Genomic DNA, 11,916 nt, shown 5'->3' on the forward strand with positions numbered 1-11,916 from the left:
AGACTTCTATTAACTTTCACGCAACGAAATGTCAATAGTTCGATTAGTAATGATTTCATACAGTACTGCCCGGATATATGGCAATAAATTTGTCCTCTTACGTGACCACAATCTATCCCCACCAATTCCTTATACTGATGGTTTGGATGTCTGTGACCGAGCATGTTACAATTTTATAAAATCCACCTCTCTGATCATTGGTCATATATCCAAACACCGCTGTATTGAAATAGAATTTAAGAGCCTGTAAAATACTATTAAGCGATAGGAGTAATTGTGGACATTGTTGCATAACGTCCAGAAGTATGGTCTTGCATATAACTTGCATATTAATTTGCCAAAAGAAGAATATTTGATAAATTCTTACAAATTTCAAGTTTATATTTTCTTTGTGTTCGATTAACATTATAAGGTTTCGTTAAAAAGTTATTAACGTTTAAAGTTCCGTCCGTACTGAATTTTTTTCTCGAAAATGGGCAGAATTTCAGGGGTATGTCTATTCACCAAAAATTATTGTAATTGACCACTGCAACCAAAAATAATTTATTTAGAACGACTAAAAATTTTTCAATTTCGCCGAAAAATTTAGGAAATCTGTTGATTTTTCTTAAAAATTCGTTTTTTATTTTTAGTAATTTTATTTGACGTCCTGCAGAAAAATTGTTTAATACTTTTTTGTAGATACCCATGAGTTATACTTTAGAAAAAAGTTTCAATTAGATACGGTCACTATTGTAAGAGTTATGGCTATTTGAAAATTGGACCATTTTTATGGGGTTTTTCTCATTTTGCGGGGTCAAGGAACAACTTTTCGAATATTTTTAGAATTTCTATATATTCTTCAACAAAATACACGTTATTTGCCCTTTGAAACATTAAAATCCCCCAATCCGTTCAGAAGTTATGACATTTTAAAGATTCGCATGAAATTTCGGGGTTGCATTTCTGGCCTCACATTACCTACCGTGTTATAGGAGGGTTACCTGTAATTGGTATGAATGAAAGATATAGAAAATAGGAAGAAATTAACTGAGGGAAGGATGTTCATTTCAGAACTTTGTTTCTTTTATGTTAACACGTTAACTGGTTCCCATGTCCAAAGATACCTTCGATATTCGTTCAAATTATGTTTACGATACGTTATTTATAATTTTACAATTAGAATTCTTCCATCGTAAATAATACACCTCGTAAGTATAAAGTTCCGGTTACCAGTAACCACCATGACAATTAACGTGTTAACGTTTTACTGGCGCCAATTCTGAATAAATTTATTATCATGAACGAATTTTTATTTGCTTAATGTGCATGTACGTAACAGTACGTAAGGTTAATTAGATGAAAATAAAATATTTCTATATATTATTTTCCTACTAATTGCTCTGAAATCATTGTGTCCTGTTTAACATTGTAGAACGTTCATCCACAAAGGTAAAAATTCAATTTACGACCAATCAAAATGCGTACCATGAGACATGTTACATTCAAAGTAGGCGGTTATACTTTTCCAACGTTTATAAAAATTTTAATCGTATGTACAACGATACATTTTAGAGGTATTTACGAAATGATTAAAAAACAATGTTAATCGCCAATCTTAAATTTGTTCTTTTACTATTGGTTTCTTTCGTGTAAATAAACAGATTGGAATATGTGGAGCCACTCGTCAGGTACTGCATGTCGTCCGCTATCTTCCGTTTCCGAATAGCAGAAGACATCACCTTGCGGGAACCAATCACGAGCGAAGCCCGTTCTTCTTCTCTCGTTTCTGGTATTGCTTCTGACGTGCATAACTTTTTTGAGTGGTGGAGGTTCATTTTTTTATTGTAAAATTTATTAAGAGAATGGCAGCTCAGTGGATACGAAACGCAGTAAGTAACATGTGTCGATCAAGAAACCCTCGGAACAGCCAGTGTCCTACACGTAACCCTACTTCTTCCCAAATTGAAAGGTTAGAATTTTTCGCAGATTGATTATATATCCGTCTGCTTGGCTGTAATATCTTGGCAGACTCTCCTGTTCTTATATCATTCGTCGTTTCTCTTTTTCCATTTTAGAATATTTATTTCCTATCTTGTTCCTGTTATCCTATTTTACGAGATGCGATATTGCTCGTTGCGTGTCGTTATCGATAATTGCGAATTATATGGATATTTTATTAACAGATTCCAAAAATTGGCGTTGGCCGCCTTTACAGCAGTAAAGTTCAGAAATGTACTCTTATCCCCGGAGACGGTATCGGACCCGAAATTTCCGCAGCTGTCCAAAAGATTTTTGACACTGCTAAGGTAGGATGGATATTTTCTTTTCCTGTATAAAACATTATTTAACAATTTTTATCTGTGCACGAAATTGTTTATGTAATGTGCATGTTAGACAGTTAAATGGAAAGTAGCAATAATGTTTATTTACTATGACACTTTTGTTACATTTTTGCACAGTTGTTATCACATCCTGAATGTTTGTACACTTTGATTTATGAATTATTTGTGATTTGAATTCTTACAAGGTGACCCTATTTGTCCTACTACTAACCTTAAGGAGTTTATTTTAATCTTACTCTTATACAGGTTGATCCAATTGTAAGCTAAATTCAGTCTGCTCTTATTGTAGTTAAGGTATGTTTTTTTTTATTTTTTGTATATTTTTTTGCAATGCATAAACATGTAACATATTTGTAGGCAATCTTTGTAATTTAATGCATGGGATTACATAAGTTTGTTTATATACAATGATAATTGTTTTTAATATTCAAAAAGAACTATGCAATATTTCTTAGTACGAATGAACAGATTCGAATTGTAACATTCATAGGTCTTCTATTGCATAACAGTATTACTCAACTATTAGTATTTGCCACTGTTCATCTATTTATGCCTTTGTATGATAGTACTAATAGAAGTAAATGTGTTTACATTTAGATAATGTTTTAACTAAACATTTTTGTTTCTTTAATATATATATATATATATATATATATGTAATTATTTATTGACAAATTTATCTTATATACCAGGTGCCAATAGAGTGGGAATCTGTTGATGTAACACCGGTAAAAGGTCCAGATGGTAAATTTGGTATTCCACAAGCTGCCATAGACTCAGTTAACAGGAATAAAATTGGTTTGAAAGGACCATTGATGACTCCTATAGGGAAAGGACACAGATCTTTGAACCTTGCATTGAGAAAGTAAGGTTGCTTTTATCTTTGTTATCGATATTGGAATATTGCCATAATTTTATTACAGCTATCTTAAATTGTTTATGTTACATAATTGTGTACATCATTAAAGACACATGGTATTTGAATTGTTTAAATTAATTTAGACTGGATTTTAACTGGACTTAAAATAACGTATAGAAATTTAGACAATTTCATAAAATATCGAATTAATAATTGTTTTTTTTTTTAGAGAGTTTAATTTGTATGCCAATGTTCGACCGTGTCGTTCTTTAGAAGGATATAAAACATTGTATGACAATGTTGATGTGGTTACTATACGAGAAAACACAGAGGGAGAATATTCTGGTATAGAACATGAGATTGTAGAAGGAGTTGTACAGTCTATTAAATTAATCACCGAAGAAGCATCTAGTAGAGTAGCAGAATTTGCTTTTCAGTATGCTAAGGATAATAATAGGAAAAAGGTACGCGATTAGAATTTTTTTAAATAATGTTTAAAAATATTTTAAGTAAATTTTAATTCGTTTTGCAGGTAACTGCTGTACATAAAGCAAATATAATGAGGATGTCGGATGGTTTGTTCTTGAGATGTTGTCGAGATGCTGCACAAAAATTTCCTTCCATTAAATTCGAAGAAAGATACCTGGATACAGTGTGTTTAAATATGGTTCAAGATCCTAGTCAATACGATGTACTTGTAATGCCTAACTTATATGGTGATATTCTGTCCGATATGTGTGCTGGACTTGTGGGAGGACTTGGTCTCACACCAAGTGGAAATATTGGCTTGAATGGTGCCTTATTTGAATCTGTATGTAACAGATATTAATAATTATTTATTATGCAGGGTAATATGTAGTTTAATGATAATATTTTCGTTTAAAAACAGGTTCACGGAACTGCCCCAGATATTGCAGGTCAAGATAAAGCAAATCCCACAGCACTGTTACTTTCTGCCGTGATGATGCTCAAACATATGGGATTGAATAAGCAGGCGAATATAATTGAGAACGCTGCCTACGAAGCTATTAAAGAAGGCAAATGTTTAACGGGAGATCTCGGAGGATCGGCAAAATGTAGCGAATATACTAACGAGATTTGCAAAAAAGTTTCAGCATTAACGAAATAGATAAGATGAGGTTTATTAAAAATAAACTGCCAAATACTCGTAGAAATGATACGCATGAGATCAGATGCTGTTTTTTAACGTCTCTGTAATTATTGTTTTAAAAATTTATTTCAATGTACATGTTCAGGATAAATCTGCAGTTGAATCGAACGAACTGCAGAAGTAGAAAGATGTTTTATTCATCGGTTCACATACATTTAGATAATTTTTTGTCGGCTACATGTATTAGTTTATTGTAACATATTGTTACTCAACTTCGTGGATTTGCTAATTGTATAATAGCATTTAATATTGTTTCATTATGATCGAATGCACGCAGTTTCATCGCGTGTATTGACTGAATATACTTCCATGTATGTCCATCATACTATATTTGTTATTATCAAAGATTCTTTAATAGGGTCTGTAAAAATAATTAGGCGTGTAAATTGATCTAGTGACACTGTATAATATTTCTAATTGAAATTATCATGAAGGAAATGCGGCCTCGAAGAAGAGTTTCAAGAATGAACAATGTGCAGTATTACACAATAACAAAATATTATAAATCAAATGTATCGTTTGTTATTGATCCCTGACAACTTTGTAAGTATCATTATGAAAGTATACTTGTAGGATCAAATTTAGAGGCTAAATTACGCGTTCGTTAGGAAATTGTATTTCACAAATAAAGTTAAAAATATCTATTAACCTGATTTTAAATAATTTTCGATCTATTGATTAAAAATTCAAACAATATGACGGGCATGTCTAATAAGGTAAATTTTCTAATATTTCTCATTACGTTATGACAGGCGAAGAAAGATAATGATTACGAAAAAGGGATTCTCTGAGTATCAACACTACATAGTTTCACCCCCTTGTGATGTTACGTTATAACTCTTGTCCCTAACCACTTCATAATTCCCCCTCTGCTTTTGCTGTACCTTTCTTCACGGTATAGCATGCTTCCCAGGAAAACTCTCAAGTATAAGAAAAGTTGTCGGCTATATTTCACGGCGAAGGGAGAGGGAGGGATGAGGAAAGACCCGGTGTCATCTTCGCTGCTCGTTAATTCTTTTCGTGATTTATAGAGATTCCCCAAGTGTGTAATGACTGACTCCTAACAAATTCTTGATATTAGATTTTCTCCTTTCAGGTGTGATATATAGAGCGGTGGAATACAATACATTAAAGTTGTTCTTATAACTGGTATAATCGATACCGTCATCGATTCTATCGATACCAGGTTATAAATTTCGATCCAGAAAGAATCCGTTTAGTATTCCGGTTTAGGCGTACAACTTCTACGCCATCTTTGTAATTCTTTTAGACTGCTTTGTATTGGAATCTCGAAGATATATTTACTTATGCTTTTAGTACAGGCAATATTTTTTTTCAAGTAACAATAATGAAAATTGTACGGGTTACAGATCACCGAAGAAAGTACTTTTATCGAAAAGTGCCCTCGTGGATGGTACAATTTCAGCCGTTCTGCTAATCCGAGGAGAAGAAAAAGAATCTTCGTTAGAAAGTGTGTTGTGCCGTGAATTAGAGAGAAGTAATCATTTTTCCCTGTTACACGAGACACAGAGATGTCTGAGGATCATTCGATGACGTGAATTTTTAAATAAGATTAACGAACGTCTTGATGGTTACGAACCACAGCGGTGGCAAGTGCAAAGCGCAAGCCACCAGGTGGTATTCATCCCCCCCTCCCCCTACTACCGTCAAATCCAACCGGTCGCAACGAGTAGTTACACAAAGGTGGAACACTCGAGCGAAGTGTGGAAAGCGACGCATGCATATTCAGCGTCGAGGCCGACGGTAGTCATAGGAATAATAAAAATTCGAGGGTTGAAATTATTTAGATTTATGCCCGCTCTCTTGTCCTCGTGCCGCCGGTGACGAGAAGCGATTCGATTCCGGGGAACAAATTTCATGCATTATTCAAGACCTGCCGCAATGCACCCCAGTCAATGGAACCGATCCTTTGGAAAAAGTCGTTTTTAATCTCTCGCCTCGTTCCAATAATGCGCATGCATCCGTTCATTCCACTATCACCCCTTTATGAGCGGAAACCGTGTTTTCTGTCTTTAACGCGGAACCGAGCACGAACGCGAACAATAGATCGGGATCTATCGATATCGTCGAACCGCAACGTACGAGTCTGGAAATCCGCGATCCATTTCTTACGATAGACTTCGTCATAGTATCCAAAATGTGCAAGCAAAATTACACTACGTTAAAAATTGTACATTACGAATGTACAAACTCAACGCAGAAACCTAAACCATTTTTGGCGGGCTGAAAACATTGGTATGTTTTTATACAGGGTGTTCGGCCATCCCTGGGGAAAATTTAAATGGGAGATTCTGGAGGCCAAAATAAGACGAAAATCAAGAATATCAATATCTTGACTGAGGCTTCGTCAAAAAGTTATTAAAAAATTAAATTAGAAAATTTCAAATCACTCTGAAAAAATTATTTTTAGCCGCGGAGATCAATTGCAATCATTTTTGGTGAATACACATACCCTCCAAATCCTACCCATTTTCGAGAAAAAATTCGTGTAGGTGTTAAAATTTTTCGGCGAAAAAAAGAAATTTCAAATCGGTTTGGAAAAATTATTTTCGGTTGCGGGGGTCAATTGCAATCATTTTTGGTGAATAGATATACCCACGAAATCATACGTACTTTCGAGAAAAAAAATTCGAGATGTGAAATTTTTCGTCAAAATTAAAAAATTTTTAGTCGTTCTAAATAAATTATTTTTGGTTGCGGTGGCCAATTACAATCATTTTTGGTCAATAGACATACCCCTGAAATCCTACCCATTTTCGAGAAAAAAAATTCGAGGTGTGAAATTTTTCGACAAAATTAAAAAATTTCTAGTCGTTCTAAATAAATAATTTTTGGTTGCGGTGGCCAATTACAATCATTTTTAGTCAATAGACTTACCCCTGAAATCCTACCCATTTTCGAGAAAAAAAATTCGAGGTGTGAAATTTTTCGACAAAATCAAAAAATTTCTAGTCGTGCTAAATAAATTATTTTTGGTTGCGGTGGCCAATTACAATCATTTTTGGTCAATAGACATACCCCTGAAATCCTACCCATTTTCGAGAAAAAAAATTAGAGGTGTGTTTGTCGACAAAATTAAAAAATTTCTAGTCGTTCTAAATAAATTATTTTTGGTTGCGGTGGACAATTACAATCATTTTTGGTCAATAGACTTACTCCTGAAATCCTGCGCATTTTCGAGAAAAAAATTCCGTACTGTCGGAACTTTAAATGTTAATAACTTTTTAACGAAGCCTCCATCAAGAAATTGGTATTCTTGACTTTCGTCCTATTTTGGCATTTAGAATCGCCCATTACAATTTTGTCCAGGGATGACCGAACATCCTGCATACATTAGTCTCTCATACCTTAGATTCCATTTTTGTAACGAGCCAGTAAAATCATCATTTGTTTTGTCACTGACAGGTTGCTCCCTTAATTAATCATTCCCGTGGAACGTTTTGTAATCGCCTTACAACGGATTAACTGGCTCGACGACAGCTGCCACGAGGAAAGTTTTATTTCGTTATTTTCGACGACGATCGTACGTCGGTCTCAGTCGGCCACAGTTCCCTAACTCGTCCATATTTCCGCGCAAGCGAAACAATGAGGAACCAAGGTGTTCTAGCGATCGTGGCGATCCTCGTAGTTTACGTCAATGGACGAGTTTACTACTTGCAGAACGCGGATGAAAATCGATACGGCTCGACTTACCCCGTTCCGAACGAACAATCTTCGCGCGATCTAGATCTGAGTTTCTCTGCCGGGGATTCGGACGAAGTTGATAACGTGATACGCCCTGTTAAAAAGGTGAGCTGATATCTCCATTTTATTTTTTGATACGAGGATCGTTCAATGAGTCCTTGGAAATAGATAGAAAAACAAATTATTTTAGGTAGATTTTTTTGTTATTTTTCAACATAATCTCCTTTTAGCTCTATACGCTTTTTCCAAACGTTTCTACAACTTTTTTAAGCCATCTAAAAAGTAAGATCTCGTAAGCCATTGTTTTAAGTTTGGAAATAAAAAATAGCCGGGGCAAATCCAGTGAATACGGTGGATGTTGTAATAATTCGAACTTTAATTCGCGCATTGTCTTGATGCAAGAGGAAGTTCCTTGCTTCGATCGACAATAGAAATGAAACCATGTGATGGATATAACTGACACTTCGACAGTTGTCTAGCGAGTCATTATGCTTACTAAAAACAAGCCATTTTCGATGCTACGAGCGCCAGGTCAGGGATTTTCTAAGGATTTATCGAACGACCCTCGTACGCTTGCATTTGGACGGAAACAATTGTTAAATGATCATAGAAAGTTTTGCAGATTTTCGTAGTATCTCTTTCCCAATGCTGATCGATAAAACCGCCCGTTAACGATGATCGCTTTAATTAAACGACCATAAAAAGCGATCCGGTCGTTGAAATTTATCGCAAAATGTTCCGCGAATAAATAACAGCATCTGATCGATGTTAATTACTACGCATAAATATCGCATTACTGTCCCGAATCAGGTGTACGCGTTCGCCGCGCCGGAAAAGCCGTTCATCGGGGCGAACAAAGAGGAGTTACCGATCGCACGGTACAAATTAGTCGAGGCACCTGTTAGAAGAGCCGGGCCGGACGATGTCATCGTTGTTCCCGAACAAAGCCGCAAAACGGTGAAAATCGATGGAAACAACAAGGGCGAAGTGATCTTGGAGCTTCGCGTTATTGCTAATCACGACACCGTTTAACCGAATTCGTCGAAAGCGCGTAACAAGGGGTGAGTACGCGAGACACGCCATCGTACGATTTCTATTACGTGTACAAATGAATAATCAAATTTTTTCAGCCGCAAAGTATTCGTCGTTACTTTCTATAACTTTAAGCCATCTTTCAGGCAGTTTATGATTTCCATCTCGGAAAAATTTTACGTTTTTGGACCCGATAATCAGTGATTATCGGATGGAGCAATGTCAGCCAAGACTCATTATGGTGTCTTTTGTATGAGAAGCAATATGTGGCCTGGCGTTGTCATCCAATTTCACTGGGCGTTCTTCTTTGCCAGTATACGGACGTTTTCGTTCCAATGCTTGACTCAAGCAGATTAACTGACGTTGCTAGCAGTCCGCGGTAACTGTTTCACCCGGTTCCAACAACTCCTAATAAACCACGCCCTTGGTATCCCACCAAATGCAGAGAAGAACCTTCTTTCCGAAGCGATTGGGTTTTGCAACCGATGTTGACGCTTCGCCGGGATTTACCCACTTTCCACAAGAAAGACTTTCGACGCTGCTTATCGAGAAGAGAAAGACACGCTGCCACTCGTTGATTTTTGTTGGTTGCAGTGAGTTCACGCGGAACCCATTTTCCTTCTTTCTGGATCTTTCCCCATCTCACGTAGGCGTTTGGAAATCGTTCGCTGGGTTACTCCTTACTGTTCTGCAAGTTCTTTTTGCGTTTGTGCCGCATCCTGAACGAGCAGTTGTTCCAAATCATCGTTGTCGCACTTCCTTAGGCCTCCAGGGCGTTGTTTGTCGATTAGACTCAAATCACCGCTTTTAAACCGTATAAACCAAAATGTGCACACATCATACGATACAACACCTTTATCTCTTGCAGCATTTTTCCCTTGTTGGAATTCGTAAAGAATGCAGTGTCGGATATGCACCTTATCTGTTGCCATTTTCGACTCTGCTGAATTGAATAGTTTTGAAGTCTATGTTGGGCCTTTCGCTTGACTATATGTACATATAGTTAATATAATATAATTTTATAAATTAATATAATATAATTAAGTTAATATAATATATAGTTATACTATAACTTTAGCTATATGACCGCAAAAGATCGGGAAAATCTATCGACTTTAAACTTGATTTTATAACCGCTTAAGATAATTTGGATTAATCATTTGTACACCTAATATTATTTTGTCCACCCGTGAGGAAAGAAAGTACCGTAGCCGAGAAATATTTCGAAACTAGTTTTGTTGTTTTTTCTTACGGATAAACACGAAGGAAAATTTTTTTTATCGTTAAATTAATGAAAAATCGGTATCGCGCGAACGGTATACTCGTCGGAGATACGACGCTCTCGCGAGTTCGTAAAAGGGACGCACGACGGGATCGGCCGGAGAGCTGTCCCTTTTAATGTCTTAATTGTCTCGTAAACCAGTGCTAATATTTGCGGAACGATTCGGATGGATTCTCCGCTCGGAACACGCTTCATCGATCTAACCGCTCGCAAACACACCGTCGAAGTTTTACATTCAGCCTTTGCAAACGAGTCGGTCTGGGAGATCGATATCTCCCGACAGATTTGCCCTCGTCTCTAAAAGCCACGTATCTCTTGTCAATCCGCTCGCACACGCGTATCGGCGGTCTCGTGTTCCCCTTAATTGTGCTCCGTCGGTGTCCCGTCAAAGAGAGACCAATCCGAGGAACCGAATCTCGATCAGCGGAGGACCCGCGAGATACCCGTCACGGAAGTTTATTAATGTCAAATAACGACGAGAGACTGACGCTGGCAGCGTGACCGTATCCGCGGTCTGAATGCGCGACGCTCCTTTTGCGTGTGCGTTCTTTCGAGGGTGCTTTTGATTATAACGAGCACGGCGCATTGAGAAAGGTGAGGAAGCCGGTTGCTTCGCCCCTCTGTTCTATGTTTTTCACCCTTTCGAGAGTTCGAGTGCACCGAGCTGCCGGACCCTTCGTTCCACGAATGCAGATTTCGAGTCCGTGTACATGGAGAGCGCTCGGAAAGATATTCGTCACGGGTATCGCGGGCGAATCTACGCGTCTCAATCGGCAGCGATCCGTCGAAAGGAAACGAGAACTACGAAAGATGATCTGGTGCTCGTTGCAAAGGGTTAATTTAAAAATTAAAATGTCAGACTAGCTCCAACGAGTCTTATCAACCCCCAATAATTTGCGCCTATAGGAAAGGATAGAGAATTCTCTGATGTAGTTGACTCGCATTACTTTTATTACGTTTAATATACACGTCGAATACTTTCTATTAGTATATATAGTTACAATAGAACGCTACTATAGTATGTACAGCGCATATCACATACAGTCGAATTCGGAGGGGAGCCTCTTTGCTCCCGGTAGGGGATCTCTAAGATCCACCGTCTCCTTGCTAAAAGGTGACTCTTTAAATCGAGCCTCGATTGTAACGATAGAAAGTTAGAACGATACAGGTTGCTGAACCAAAGAGCTCGGTGTCTCAAAAGTGCGATACTAAACAGTAATATCAAAAAGTCGTAAGTTGCATGCAGATTCTCAAAGAATCGTCCGGTTTGTTAGATCAGAACGAGTTACGTTGAAATCATCGACGTTGTATCTTATAATGCATGCATTAGAAAAAGAGAGCAATCGTTGCGAATTAATAGATACGGTCAAACGAAAATAATTTTGTACTATTGGAGATTGGAGATGGGCAAAATTTTATTTCAATATCATTGCATGGAGAAAGGGCGCACACGTAAAAATCCCGTTTCGAATGAGTCAATTTCAAAGCGTTCGTTGATCAAAGAATAAAATCGATGTTGTGGGAAATTGGTGTTGACGAAAGC

General features: G+C 37.1%; 2 protein-coding genes across 4 annotated transcripts; both read left to right on the forward strand.

Annotated features, from left to right (window-relative positions):
• Positions 1 to 1,710: 1,710 nt before the first annotated feature.
• LOC122403471 (probable isocitrate dehydrogenase [NAD] subunit alpha, mitochondrial) lies at positions 1,711 to 4,959 on the forward strand. Of its 3 annotated transcripts, none has more exons than XM_043407003.1 (6): positions 1,711 to 1,871; positions 2,166 to 2,288; positions 3,017 to 3,189; positions 3,413 to 3,647; positions 3,716 to 3,994; positions 4,073 to 4,957. In XM_043407003.1, exons 1-6 carry the CDS (start codon positions 1,845 to 1,847, stop codon positions 4,310 to 4,312), a joined length of 1,077 nt encoding a protein of 358 aa, XP_043262938.1. In that variant the 5' UTR covers positions 1,711 to 1,844; the 3' UTR covers positions 4,313 to 4,957. The 3 variants fall into 3 exon arrangements, with proteins under 3 accessions (XP_043262938.1, XP_043262940.1, XP_043262939.1); XM_043407005.1 differs by having other exon boundaries at positions 1,717 to 1,893; positions 2,185 to 2,288; positions 4,073 to 4,959; XM_043407004.1 differs by having other exon boundaries at positions 1,724 to 1,880; positions 2,172 to 2,288; positions 4,073 to 4,958.
• A 3,001-nt stretch (positions 4,960 to 7,960) lies between these two features.
• LOC122403502 lies at positions 7,961 to 9,091 on the forward strand. Its single transcript, XM_043407051.1, has 2 exons — positions 7,961 to 8,164; positions 8,870 to 9,091. The coding sequence occupies exons 1-2, from the start codon at positions 7,961 to 7,963 to the stop codon at positions 9,089 to 9,091; spliced, it is 426 nt and encodes a 141-aa protein (XP_043262986.1).
• The last annotated feature ends 2,825 nt before the right edge of the window (positions 9,092 to 11,916 follow it).

This window comes from Colletes gigas, unplaced genomic scaffold (genome assembly GCF_013123115.1).
Source record: "Colletes gigas isolate AHSC1104 unplaced genomic scaffold, ASM1312311v1 Colletes_gigas_Sc00055, whole genome shotgun sequence".
Taxonomy (NCBI): domain Eukaryota; kingdom Metazoa; phylum Arthropoda; class Insecta; order Hymenoptera; family Colletidae; genus Colletes; species Colletes gigas.